The 13,209-nt window shown below is 41.1% G+C and overlaps 1 protein-coding gene across 1 annotated transcript; it reads right to left on the bottom strand.

The window, feature by feature from the left end:
- Positions 1-453: 453 nt before the first annotated feature.
- calr3b (calreticulin 3b) lies at positions 454-10,400 on the bottom strand. Its single transcript, XM_024136237.2, has 9 exons — positions 10,177-10,400; positions 9,501-9,602; positions 8,954-9,157; positions 7,666-7,760; positions 7,355-7,564; positions 3,881-3,994; positions 2,412-2,555; positions 1,685-1,777; positions 454-1,407 (listed from the first exon to the last, which is right to left on the bottom strand). Exons 1-9 carry the CDS (start codon positions 10,262-10,264, stop codon positions 1,210-1,212), a joined length of 1,248 nt encoding a protein of 415 aa, XP_023992005.1. The 5' UTR covers positions 10,265-10,400; the 3' UTR covers positions 454-1,209.
- Positions 10,401-13,209: the final 2,809 nt, after the last annotated feature.

Here is a 13,209-nt window from a genome sequence, read left to right as displayed (position 1 = left end):
CATGGGGTTGAAATGACAGCAATTATATGTTTGGTGTCCAACAGACCCTTGGCATTGTTAGGATGGAATTCCATTCAACTACCATAAACAATCACCATACTTTCAAGGGGGGGGAAGGAACGTTTGCAAATAAATATTTCAAATTCAAAGCAGAAACTAAAACTGTATTTGACAGTCACAGCATTGAACAGGAGGGACAATTTATAAATTACTAATCTTTCACAATATTCATCAAAACACAGAGAACCCAACAACTGTTTTAATGGCCAAGCAAGTAATCTCATTGAACACGTATGGAAACAAACAGTAAAGACACACAAACAGTGAGGAAAATTCAGTGCGAAACAAATTGATGTAATGTGAACACAGTAGAATAACAATGAGCTGATCTGAATGACAAAGTGCCAGGTCTATGAGAAGGCATGTTGAGAAATCTGTTGCACTTTACAAACATTCAGTGGTACAAGAATCAATTTATTTCCAAACGATGACAAACAGTGACTTTGTGAATCACTTCAGAGCGGAGAACATCTTGGTGTTTTAAGTTGATTCGGGACAAAAATGGCAGAGCAGATGACAACGGGAATATAGCAATGTTATACGGTACAAAAGTAAATTAACTGCTGTTGGACATAAAGACACTGAACATACTACACAATTAAGCATGACATATTGGTTTGGGAGGACCTATGAATGTCATATCTGGATAAGGGAAACAAAATCCACCTAAAAACATACAGGCTGATGTGTGAATCACTAAGTCCAATATCACCCAATCTGTAGCCCAAATGGCACCCTATCACCTAATATATATAGTGCATTACATTTAACCAGGGGTCCTGGTGAAAAGTGCACTATATCAGAGATAGGTGCCATTTGGGATACACACTTCAGTCAAGCTTGTAACTCTCAATGGACCCATTGACTTCTCAGGGGATGGATGCATAGCAGCCATGATAACTCCCTGGTTAGTAGAGCCAGAGTGGGAAACACACCCTAAATCACAAGTCAACCCCTAGCTCCTACCCCATTAGGTACTTGTGTAGATCTCAGAGGATTGGATAATTGGCAGATCCATTTTGCCCGCTGTTGGAATTGTAGCCAAATTGTGGACATCCTTCCCCAATCTCTCAGATCTACACCAGACACTAGGATGTAGTGGCTAGGGGTTGAATTGGGATTCAGACAGACACTCGTGTCCAGGCCAGCCTATAGCTCATCTTTCTCTGGAGCCTCCTCTTCCTCAGTTCCTTCCTCTGGCGTCTCCTCCTCCTCCTCCTCCCCTTCCTCATCACCTTCCTCCTCCTCACCTTCCTCTTCTGCCTCAGTGGCTTGTTCTTTGTTTTTCTCATCCTCCTCTTTACGTTTCTTGTCATCTTCCTCCTGTTTCATTTTCTTCTCTGGCTCCTGTGACGGGTATAAAGAGGGGTGGTAACAGTAGATGGACAGGTATTGACAGTGAACTGGAAGCCTTATTGTGGTAGGTGGCATGTTCACCATTTCTGCTCAAGCCCAGCACTAGGACACCCGATTCAACTAACCAAGGAGTTGATTGCTTGATGAATTGAAACAGGTGTGTTAATATTGGGAATGTACAATACAACACATGTGAGTGACAAATAGGTAACAGACTCATAGGAGAATAGAGGACCAGCCAGTTCAACACAGTATAGTTATTACATACCTTAGTAACACCCCATGTCTCAGCTCCAAACTCCTCTGCTTCCTTCACATCATCTGAGACCAGGAAGTTGTCAAAGATTGTGCCAGATTTCACCTGAAAAGAAACTCATGATGTTGGTGTCTTATCTACATTGATAAAATCAAATAAAAAGCTATTTATTTTTCACGTGACCAGGAAAAGGCCCTACTATCTACAATTAGCATTACTGTAGATAGTCATAAGGCCATAGGGGTATAGTACAAAGGAAGCGAGATCTACTCCGGGTCTTCTAAAAGCTAACCAGCTTCAGTTAGCTTAGCTTACTACAAAGCAGCTTCAAATGGGGTTCGCCAGCTAACATTGATAAACAACCAGAACCAATCTTCAGGGTCATTAATAAAAGCTAAACTTCAATGTGTGTTTTTGATTGTCGAGTATGCTATATCATTCCCATTTCAAGCTCATCTTTTTATATATTTAGGCACGTTAGCTGGCCAGCTCATTGACCCTGCTTTGTAGTAAGCGAACTGAAGTCGGCTAGCGTCGAAGACCCTTAGTAGTATACCCCTCAGGAGTTTCTTGGCAAGGTCACATGTTTAGGTAAAACGTCAGGGTAAAAATATGAGTTTCTCACCGGTGTCCACCATTAAAATGCATACATTTTATTAAATAAATCATATTAGAAATATGTAGCATCTATGCATAATGTATTATGTTATATTTAAAATTCTGTGGTGTCCAGTCTCACCTGCCACAGATCCAGGCCCAGGACACTGATGTCATCAAACTTGTAGATGGTAGAGTCAGCGGCGTACTCTGGGTTATCGATCTCAGGATGGACCCAGGCTCCTTTGTAGTTAGGGTTGTCAATCTGCTTGGGCTTCCACTCTCCCTGCAGACACAAAGCATGGATGTTGCTTTAGCCATTGTTTTTAAAAGCCTTAGGAGCATTCTCCCTGCACTTTAGCCCAGGGCTAAGGAAGACTTTAGCCTGTGGCTAAGCGAATGTTCACTCTTGCACATTTTAGAAGTGTGCTAGTTGGCCCTGTTCCGGAGCACGGTTAGCGCCGACTTTTCGGAGTTAGCCCCAGAAACACGGTGCCAAAATAGCCAGTGTGAAACAGGGTCAAGAACAATGCCTAGCATGCTCACTGTCCAAATCACAAAAGCTGCACTGAAACTTAATTTACATATCAAATTAACATGCATCATGAGCATATGTAAAATCATACCATTTCATCCTTCAATCTGAGCAAAATACTGTAATACGTGCAAAAACTGGTTGCTACGCCTAACAAAAYTGGTTGCCATGCAGGTTGGCTAATGTCTTCGTACTTAGCCAGAAGCAAGAGGAAATGGCATTACTAAGTGTCTTGTAACATTGGTCGCACGTCAGAGATAAAAAGGTAGTCTAGCGGTAGCGGTTCAAATCCCCGAGCCAACTAGGTGAAAAATATGTCGATGTGCCCTTGAGCAAGGCACTTAACCCTAATTGCTCCTGTAAGTTGCTCTGGATAAGTGTATCTACCAAATTACTAAAATGCTAAATACAAATTTTGGTCGCTTGTCCGTTATCCCAGGGCTTTGGAATACGTGTGAATACTTACCCCAGTGTAAAAAAATGCTTGTGTGAACACAGGCTAAGCTAGCCTGGGGCTAAGAACAATGCAGAGTGATAATGTCTAAAGAGTCTTCCTCAACTTGTGCCAGTTGCACAAAGGTTAAGTCCTAGACAGTTTTAAGCCTTTTTTTTTTTTATGGTCAGAGAGGCCAGTTTTGCAACAAACGGTCCAAATTGTGTGGCATTATTTCAGGAAACAACTTCCTCCATTCCACTTCACAAAAACTGAATGGCAACAAAAGCTGTTGCAATGTTGCTTGAACTTCCCTTTCAAGAATAACATGTTTCTCACAACGTTGCGGTCTTGAATGGCACTCTGGCTACGCACATCTCATTGACAAATTAGCTGAAAACACACTCCTCTTGGTTCAGTTTGATAACACTAAGCTGATATTAGTTGAGAAACACTGTCCTTGTGTACCATCCATTACACATTTTTGTCCTAGAACCACACTAACAAATCTGAGTCAAACTACTTATAGCAAGCCTTTGATTAGTTGAATTAGGTACACTTGTGCTGGGCTTGTAGACTGGAGTTGAGMAACACTGGTATAGTGTGATCACTGATCACCGCCCCAGCCTAGTTTAACACAAACCTTGTACTCTGGGTTGGTGATCACAGGTGGCTCCCACTCTCCATCCATGTCCACGTCCCAGTCGTCAGGCTTCTTGGCATCAGGGTCAGGGATGTTCTCAGCCACATCCCAGTCCTGGAAGAATACAATACAGTCATTTACTACTACAGTATAGCTTACTGTACCAATCCTAGAAACATAGCTCACAATATAAAAATCGCTTCCTGCTATGGCACGTCGAGGTCAACCTCACTATATCATGGTAAAACCAATAATATATGACTTAGACGAAAATAGGTGTYGGTACTCTGGTCACTGGTACCGCTTATATTTAAGAGCAGGAGCTCCACAATASTTTTAAGTTAATAGTCTATCAGAGGAACAGGAAGTCAAACAGTGAAACATCTGAGGAGGTGCTGCTACTAGCTCCTCCCGAGTGTCGCAGCGGTCTAAGGCACTGCATCTCAGTGCTAGAGGCGTCACTACAGACCCRGGTTAGATTCCAGGCTGTATCACAACCAGGCCGTGATTGGGAGTCCTGTAGGGCGGTGCACAATTGGCCCAGTGTCGTACGGGTTTGGCCAGGGGGTAGGCCATCATTGTAAAATAAGAATTTGTTCTTAACTTCTTATGGCTGCAGGGGCAGTATTGAGTAGCTTGGATGAAAGGTGCACAGAGGTGCCCAGAGTAAACGGCCTGCTCCTCAGTCATAGTTGCTAATATATGCATATTATTATTACTATTGGATAGAAAAAAACTCTGAAGTTTCTAAAACTGTTTGAATTATGTCTAAGTATAACAGAACTCATATGGCAGGCAAAAACCTGAGAAGAAATCCAACCAGGAAGTGAGAAATCTGAGGTTGGTCGATTTTCAACTCATCGCCTATTGAAAACACTGTAGGATATGGATCTGTTTGCACTTCCTACGGCTGGAACGTTATTGAATATTTATGATAACATCTTAAAGATTGATTCTATACTTAGTTTGACCTGTAATATAACTTTTAGAAGTTTTCGTCCGACGTTCGCCTGGACCTGCACGAGCGTTTGGACATGTGTACTAAACACGCTAACAAAAGTAGCTACTTGGACATAAATGGACATTACCGAACAAAACTAACATTTCTTGTGGAAGTGGGAGTCCTGGGAGTGCATTCCGACGAAGATCAGCAAAGGTAAGTGAAGATTTATAATGCTTTTTATGAGTTTTGTTGACTGCACAATTTGGCGGGTAACTGTATGGTTTACTTTTGTGGCTGAACGCTGTTCTCAGATTATTGAATATTCTGCTTTTGCCGTAAAGATTTTTGAAATCTGACACAGCGGTTGCATTAAGAACAAGTGTATCTTTAATTATATGTAAAACATGTATCTTTCATCAAAGTTTATGATGAGTATTTCTGTTATTTGATGTGGCTCTCTGCAATTTCTCCGGATATTTTGGAGGCATTTCTGAACATGGCGCCAATGTAAACTGAGGTTTTTGGATACAAATATGAACTTAATCGAACAAAACATATGTATTGTGTAACATGAAGTCCTATGAGTGTCATCTGATGAAGATCAAAGGTTAGTGATTAATTTTCTCTATTTCTGCTTTTTGTGACTCCCGTCTTTGGCTGTAAAAATAGCTGTGTTTTTCTGTGATTTTGCGGTGACCTAACAATCGTTTGTGGTGCTTTCACTGAAAAGCCTTTTTGAAATCAGACACTTTGGTGGGATTAACAAGATTACCTTTAAAATGGTATAAGATACATGTATGTTTGAGGAATTTTAATTATGAGATTTGTTTTTTGAATTTGGCYCCCTGCACTTTCACTGGCTGTTGTCATATCATCCCGTTAACGGGATTGCAGCCCTAAGAAGTTTTAACTGACTTGCCTAGTTAAATAAAATAAACTCCGCTCAGCTCAGCTCCTGCACTGACTATAGTAATAATGAGGCATCTGTTCTCTACTTTCTTTTACTGGGTGTATTTTACAGTAAAGTGTCTTCATATGACCTAAATGCAGTTTAACTTCTTATGGCTGGGGGCAGAATTGAGTAGCTTGGATGAATAAGGTGCCCAGAGTAAACTGCCTGCTACTCAGTCCCAGAAGCTAAGATGTGCATATTATTAGTAGATTTGGATAGAAAACTCTGACGTTTCTAAAACGGTTTGAATGATGTCTGTGAGTATAACAGAACCCATATGGCAGGCAAAAATCCAACCAGGAAGTGGGAAATCTGAGGCTTGTAGGTTTGCCCATCCAATATACAGTGTCTTTGGGGTRATATTGCACTTCCTAAGGCTTCCACTAGATGTCAACAGTCTTTAGAACCTTGTTTGATGCTTCTACTGTGAGGAATGAGGGAAGGAGAGCTCTTTGAGTCAGGTGTCTGGCATGAGCTGGTCACGCCCTCTCCCGTGAGAGCGACCTGCGTTCCATCGCATTTCTGAAGACAAAGGAATTCTCCGGTTGAAAGATTGAAGATTTGTTAAAAACATCCTAAAGATTGATTCTATACATCGTTTGACATGTTTCTACGAACTGTAATGGAATTTCTTTACTTTGTCTGACCTGCGCATCATCAATTTGMAACTAAGCGCAAACAAAAAGGATGTATTTGGACATAAATTATGGACGTTATTGAACAAAACAAACATTTATTGTGGAACTGGGATTTCTGGGAGTGCATTCTGATGAAGATCAAAGGTAAGTGAATATTTATAATACTATTTCTGACTTCTGTTGACTCCACAACATGGCGGATATCTGTATGGCTTGTTTGGGCTCTGAGCGCTGTACTCAGATTATAGCATGGTGTGCTTTTTCCGTAAAGTTTTTGAAATCTGACACAGCAGTTGCATTAAGGAGAAGTTTATCTAAAGTTCCATGTATAATACTTGTATCTTTTATCAATGTTTATTATGAGTATTTCTGTAAATTGATGTGGCTCTCTGCAAAAATCACCAGATGTTTTGGAGGCAAAACATTATTGAACATAACGCACCAATGTAAACTAAGATTTTTGGATATAAATATGAACTTTATCGAACAAAACATACATGTATTGTGTAACATGAAGTCCTATGAGTGTCATCTGATGAAGATCATCAAAGGTTAGTGATCAATTTTATCTCTATTTCTGCTTTTTGTGACTCCTCTCTTTGGCTGGAAAAATGGCTGTGTTTTTCTGTGACTAGGTACTGACCTAACATAATCGTTTGGTGTGCTTTCGTTCTAAAGCCTTTTTGAAATCGGACACTGTGGCTGGATTTACAACAAGTTTATCTTTAAAATGGTGTAAAATAATATGTTTGAGGAATTTTTATTATGAGATTTCTGTTGTTTGAATTTGGCTCCCTGCACTTTTACTGGCTGTTGTCAAGTCGATCCCGTTAACGGGATCTCAGCCATAAGAAGTTAAATAAAAGTTTGATTTGAATAGGCTGAATAGGGAATACGTGGTGTTTAAAGACAGCGGTTGTGTTTAAAGACAGCGGTTGTACCTCTGGCTTGGTGTCTTCAGCATCGTCCATCTTGGGGCGGTCGTCCCAGTCCTCGGGCTTCTTGGCCTCGGGGTCCTTGATGGTCTTAGCCGGCAGGAAGTCCCAGTCCTCCTCCAGAGTGCCTGACTCAACCTTCTCGTTATCGATCTTCACCTCGTAGGTGTGGTTTGGGTTCAGGATCAGTGTGTACAGGTGGGTCAGCTCGTCATCCTGAAGAGGGGGAGAGATCGCTTAGGTTAAAGTAGGTGTGTGTGTGAGAGAGTGAGACAGAAGGTAATCAGAGAACAGAACTCAAAACGTGAGCACCTTACCTTGCACTTGACTTCCTTCTTGATGAGGTGATTCTTGCCCTTGTAGTTGAAGATAACGTGGACCTTCTTGGTGCTGTAGCCACAGATGTCAGGGCCTGTACAGGTCGCAGGACAGAGTATGATCAAATAAGCACTAGATGTCGACTGATTAATTAGGGCCGATTTCAAGTTGTCATAACAATCGGTATTTTTGGACGCCGATTACAATGCATTCCAATAGGAAACTGCGTGGCAGGCTGACCACCTGTTAAGTGAGTGCAGCAAGGAGCCAAGGTAAGTTGCTAGCATTAAACTTATCTTATAAAAAAACAAACTACACATGGGTGATGAGATTACTAGGTTAACTAGCTTGTCCTGCGTTGCATATAATCAATGCAATGCCTGTTAATTTATCATAGAATCACAGCCTACTTCGCCAAACAGGTGATTTAACAAAAGCGCAATCGTTGCACTAATGTACCTAACCATAAACATCAATGTCTTTCTATTAGAACATCCAATAGTCAAGGTATATGAAATACAAATGGTATAGAGAGAAATAGTCAACGTGTCATAATTCCTATAATAACTACAACCTAAAACTTCTTAACTGGGAATACTGAACCACCAGCTTTCATATGTTCTGAGCAAGGAACTTAAACGTTAGCCTTTTTACATGGCACATATTGTACTTTTACTTTCTTCTCCAACACTGTGTTTTTGCATTATTTAAACCAAACTGAGCATGTTTCATTATTTATGAGACTAAATAGATTTTATTTTTGTATTATATTAAGTTAAAATAAAAGTGTTCATTCAGTATTGTTGTAATTGTCATTATTACAAATATACACACATTTAAATAAATAAAAAATAATAATGAAATCGGTATCGGCTTTTTTTGGTCCTCCAATAAATCGGTATCAGCGTTGAAAAATCACAATCAGTCGACCTCCACTAGAGACCTTCCATCCAATCACCACAAAGTTTTTCAATATAATTGAGTCATCGTCACACACACACCAGTCCTGATGTTCCTGCCCACGTTATTAGACTAGGAAATAAACCTACTCATAGATTACAATAAGGACCCAGAGTTTTCCCTGGTCATGTCACAACGTGTTCAATTTAGGAAAAACTCCTGTGTGTATTCACTAACCAAATGGAACAAAAACAGGGAGGGACCTACCTGAATTTGTATAATATAAAAACTTGTGTTTGTTGCAAAATGTTTGCCTACAATTTTCTATGATGTGCGCTAATGAAAACACCCCAGTGCACTGCCCATAAGACCAGACAGAGTACCCACCGAACATAATATAGTACTGGGAGTCTCCGTGCATCTCAGCCTGGTCAAGGGTGGAGGGGAACACCTTGACATAACCGCCACCACAGTCAATTTTCTGCTCGTGTTTCACAGTGAACTGGATCACCAGAGTCTTTCCCTCGTTGCTGAAGGGTTCGAAGCGGGCCGACGCGGCATAGAAACGGGCGTCCTGGCTGGTCTGTAGACCTGGGGACACAGCCAGAGTGATGCATGGTGAACACTGATGAATACTCACTGTATAACAGTCATAAATGACTGACAACACCATAGTCACAAATCACAATACACCCCCAACAGCCATTATCAGTATCTCAGTTAACAGAACATGTTTAAGACCCCAGRCATACAGCAGGCTGCAGGTTTGTGGTAAATTCCATCAATCCAGGAAGTAAACCGAAAAGCTACAACCAGTGTAGGAATTTCCGTTCACTTCCTGAAATGACCCCAACCCTGGTAGGCAGCACTGACCCAGGAGACAAAGAAACTGACCCAGTAAGGTCATCGACCCAGGAGGCAATAATCAACTAACCTTTGTCCTTCTCAGCATCGCCATAGAAGTTACCAGCTGTCAGTTTCCACTCTCCGTAATCTGCCTTGTGCTTAGAGTCCAGCCAGCGAGTCTTCCAGGCATCTGCAGAAAGATACACCAACCAATGAACAGTCAGAATCGTAAAAAAATGAAGACCAGTCACTGATATCYCCTTACAGTGTAAAATATGGCATAAGGCCTTCTCCATCTCAAACACAGTAATTTTACAGTCTGGACACCATCTGATAAGGGCAAAAACAGTAATTTCAATTTTAATTAAAACAAAAAGGTGTCACTAGCCACTTCTCAGATGACATAGACAAAAACAAATGGCTTGATGATTAGGTATGGTCAGTCAAATGTTACAAATGGAATTCATGATTATGGCTGAATAGACCAGTGTAGCCTAACTAACGTGACTGTAGTTAGCCAACTAAGTCTGCAAATGTTGCATTGTCAAAGCTAACTTTCTTTCAATAGGTAGCAATATKGCTAGCATTAACATGAAAGTAATGAATTTGAAACCAAATCTGCAGTATACAGTTAAATTGAAGAGAAGGAGGCAGTGTGACAACACATTTCTAGGTCCATCTTTGAAACTCGTGCATGGCCTAAGTAMGCTAACTAGCTAACGTTTCCAGACGAGGGTGGAACGTCAGAAATAAAACGAACTTACCTCCATCAAGGAATTGTTCTTGGAAGTAAACGGTAGAATGAACAGAAAATATGGACAGAATTATCGCGAATGATCCCAAGACCTGCATTTTGACCGCCTAAAGCTTAAACGTTGTCCTCAAAAGAGACTCTTCCAGGAAATGTCTTMTGATTTCATTGAATGACAAGGAAGGGAAAGCAATTTCGGAGTTGCTCGAGTGAACAGATGTCTGCCTCTCATTGGTTCAAACGCTATCAGCCTTAACCAATCAGATGAGCCCACGAAACACACGCTCGGTCATTCCTCTTCCGGTGAACTAAATTCCGCTGAACCAGTGGTAAATTGTTTTGATTTGATAGRACAYYGTTTATGTCAAAATMTACTTTTCATAGCAGGTTAGGATAARTTATGCAGCAGGTTAGGATAATTAACGTAGCAGCTTAGGAAAAGGGTTAGGGTTAGCTCAAATACAAAATTGCCTAACTTTTAAAATCGATTTCATGGTCAGATTGAGCCTTATTCTACAATGTAMAAAATASWAAAAAATAAAGAAAATACTTGAATGAGTAGGTGTGTCCAAACTTTTGACTGGTACTGTATGTATGTATGTACATTACCAGTCAAAAGTTTGGACACACCTACTCATTCCAGGTGTTTTCTTTATTTTTTACTATTTTATACATTGTAGTTTAACAGTGAAGACATCAACACTGTGAAATAACACATGGAATCATGTAGTAACCAAAAAAGTGTTAAACAAATCCAAATATATATTATATTTGAGATTCTTCAAAGTAGCCAATGATTGCCTTGACAGCTTTGCACACGCTTGGCATTCTCTCAACCAGCCTCAGGTAGTAACCTGAAATGCATTTCAATTAACAGGTGTGCCTTGCTAAAAGTTTATTTTGGAATTCTTTCCTTCTTAATGCGTTTGAGCCAATCAGTTGTGTTGTGACAAGGTAGGGTTGTATACAGAATATAGCCCTATTTAGTAAAAGGCCAAGTCCATATTATGTCAAGAACAGCTCAAATAAGTAAACAGAAACGACAGTCCATCATTACTTTAGGACATGAAGGGAAGTCAATCCGAAAAATGTTTCTTCAAGTGCAGTCGCAAAACCATCAAACACTGTGATGAAACTGGCTCTCATGAGGACTGCCACAGAAAGGAAGACCCAGGGTTACCTCTGCTGCAGAGGATAAGTTCATTAGAGTTACCAGCCTCAGATTGCAGCCGGAATAAATGTTTCACAGAGTTCAAGTAACATACACATCTCAACATCAACTATTCGGWGGAGACTGCATGAATCAGACTTTCATGGTCGATTTGCTGCAAAGAAACCACTATTAAAGGACACCAATAATAAGAAGAGACTTGCTTGGGCCAAGAAACACGAGCAATGTACATGAGAAATCTGGAAATCTGTCCTTCGGTCTGATGAGTCCAAATGTGAGATTTCTCGTTCCAACCGCCGTGCCTTTGTGAGACGCAGAGTAGGTGGACGGATGATCTCCGCATGTGTGGTTCCCACCGTGAAGCATGGAGGAGGAGGTGTGATGGTGTGGGGGTGCTTTGCTGGTGACACTGTGATTTATTTCGAATTCAAGGCACACTTAACAGGCATGGCTACCACAGCATTCTGCAGCGATACGCCATCCCATCTGGTTTGCGCTTAGTGGGACTATGATTTGTTTTTCAACCGGACAATGACCCAACACACCTCCAGGCTGTGTAAGGGCTATTTGACCAAGAAGGAGAGTGATGGAGTGCTGCATCCGATGACCTGGCCTCCAGTATCACTCAACCTCAACCCATTTGAGATGGTTTGGGATGAGTTGGACCACAGAGTGAAGGAAAAGCAGCCAACATGTGCTCAGCATATATGAGAACTCCTTCAAGACTGTTGGAYAAGCATTCCAGGTGAAGCTGGTTGAGAGAATGCCAAGAGTGTGCAAAGCTGTCATCAAGGCAAAGGGTGGCTACTTAGAAGAATCTCAAATATGTTTAACACTTTATTGGTTACTACATGATTCCATATGTGTTATTTCATAGTGTTGATGTCTTCACTATTATTCTATAATGTAGAAAATAACCTTTAGCTCAGTGCGAATGTTGCCTGTAATCCATGGCTTCTGGTTGGGGTATGTACGTACAGTCACTGTGGGGACAACGTCCTCGATGCACATATTGATAAAGCCAGTGACTGATGTGGTGTACTCCTCAATGCCATCGGAAGAATCCTGGAACATATTCCAGTTGTGCTAGCAAAACAGTCCTGCAGTTTAGCATCTGCTTCATCTGACCACTTTTTTATAGACCGAGTCACTGATGCTTCCTGCTTAAATTTTTGCTTGTAAGCAGGAATCAGGAGGATAGAATTATGTTCAGATTTTCCAAATGGAGGATGAGGGAGAGCTTTGTACGCATCTCTGTGTGTGGAGTAAAGGTGGTCGAGATTTTTTTCCCCTCTGGTTGCACATTTAACATGCTGATAGAAATTAGGTAAAACTAATTTAAGTTTCCCTGCATTAAAGTCCCCGCCACTAGGAGCGCCGCCTCTCGATGAGCATTTTCCTGTTTGCTTATGGCGTTATACAGCTCATTGAGTGCGGTTTTAGTGCCAGCATCGGTCTGTGGTGGTATGCAGACAGATACGAAACATACATAAGAAAACTCTCTAGGTAGATAGTGTGACCACACTACAGCTTATCATGAGATACTCTACCTCAGGCAAGCAAAACCTTGAGACTTCCTTAGTTATTGTGCACCAGCTGTTGTTTACATATATGCATAGGCCCCCGCCCCGTGTCTTACCAGAGGCTGCTGTTCTATCCTGCCGTATGAATGTATAAGCTGCCAGCTGTATGTTCTTAATTTCGTCGTTCAGCCACGACTCAGTGAAACATAAGATATTACAGTTTTTAATGTCCCGTTGGTAGGATATARGTGCTTTAAGTTCGTCCCAATTATTTTCCAGCAATTGAACGTTAGCTAGTWGGACAGAAGGCATAGGCAGATTAGCCACTCATRACCTGATCCTCACAAGGCAC

Source organism: Salvelinus sp. IW2-2015, unplaced genomic scaffold (assembly GCF_002910315.2).
Source record: "Salvelinus sp. IW2-2015 unplaced genomic scaffold, ASM291031v2 Un_scaffold820, whole genome shotgun sequence".
NCBI lineage: Eukaryota > Metazoa > Chordata > Actinopteri > Salmoniformes > Salmonidae > Salvelinus > Salvelinus sp. IW2-2015.
Note: the sequence above shows the minus strand (reverse complement) of the source record. Positions and strands in the feature narration are given on the sequence as shown.

What these genes read in the sequence shown, in the direction of transcription:
- calr3b (XM_024136237.2), bottom strand. Translation starts at nt 10,264, where the DNA reads ATGCAGGTCTTGGGATCATTCGCGATAATTCTGTCCATATTTTCTGTT. An exon ending in CCAGTACTATATTATGTTCG is followed by an intron (nt 7,761 to 8,953) that starts GTGGGTACTCTG and finishes CGACCTGTACAG; the next exon opens with GCCCTGACATCTGTGGCTAC. An exon ending in AGACATGGGGTGTTACTAAG is followed by an intron (nt 1,408 to 1,684) that starts GTATGTAATAAC and finishes TACCCGTCACAG; the next exon opens with GAGCCAGAGAAGAAAATGAA.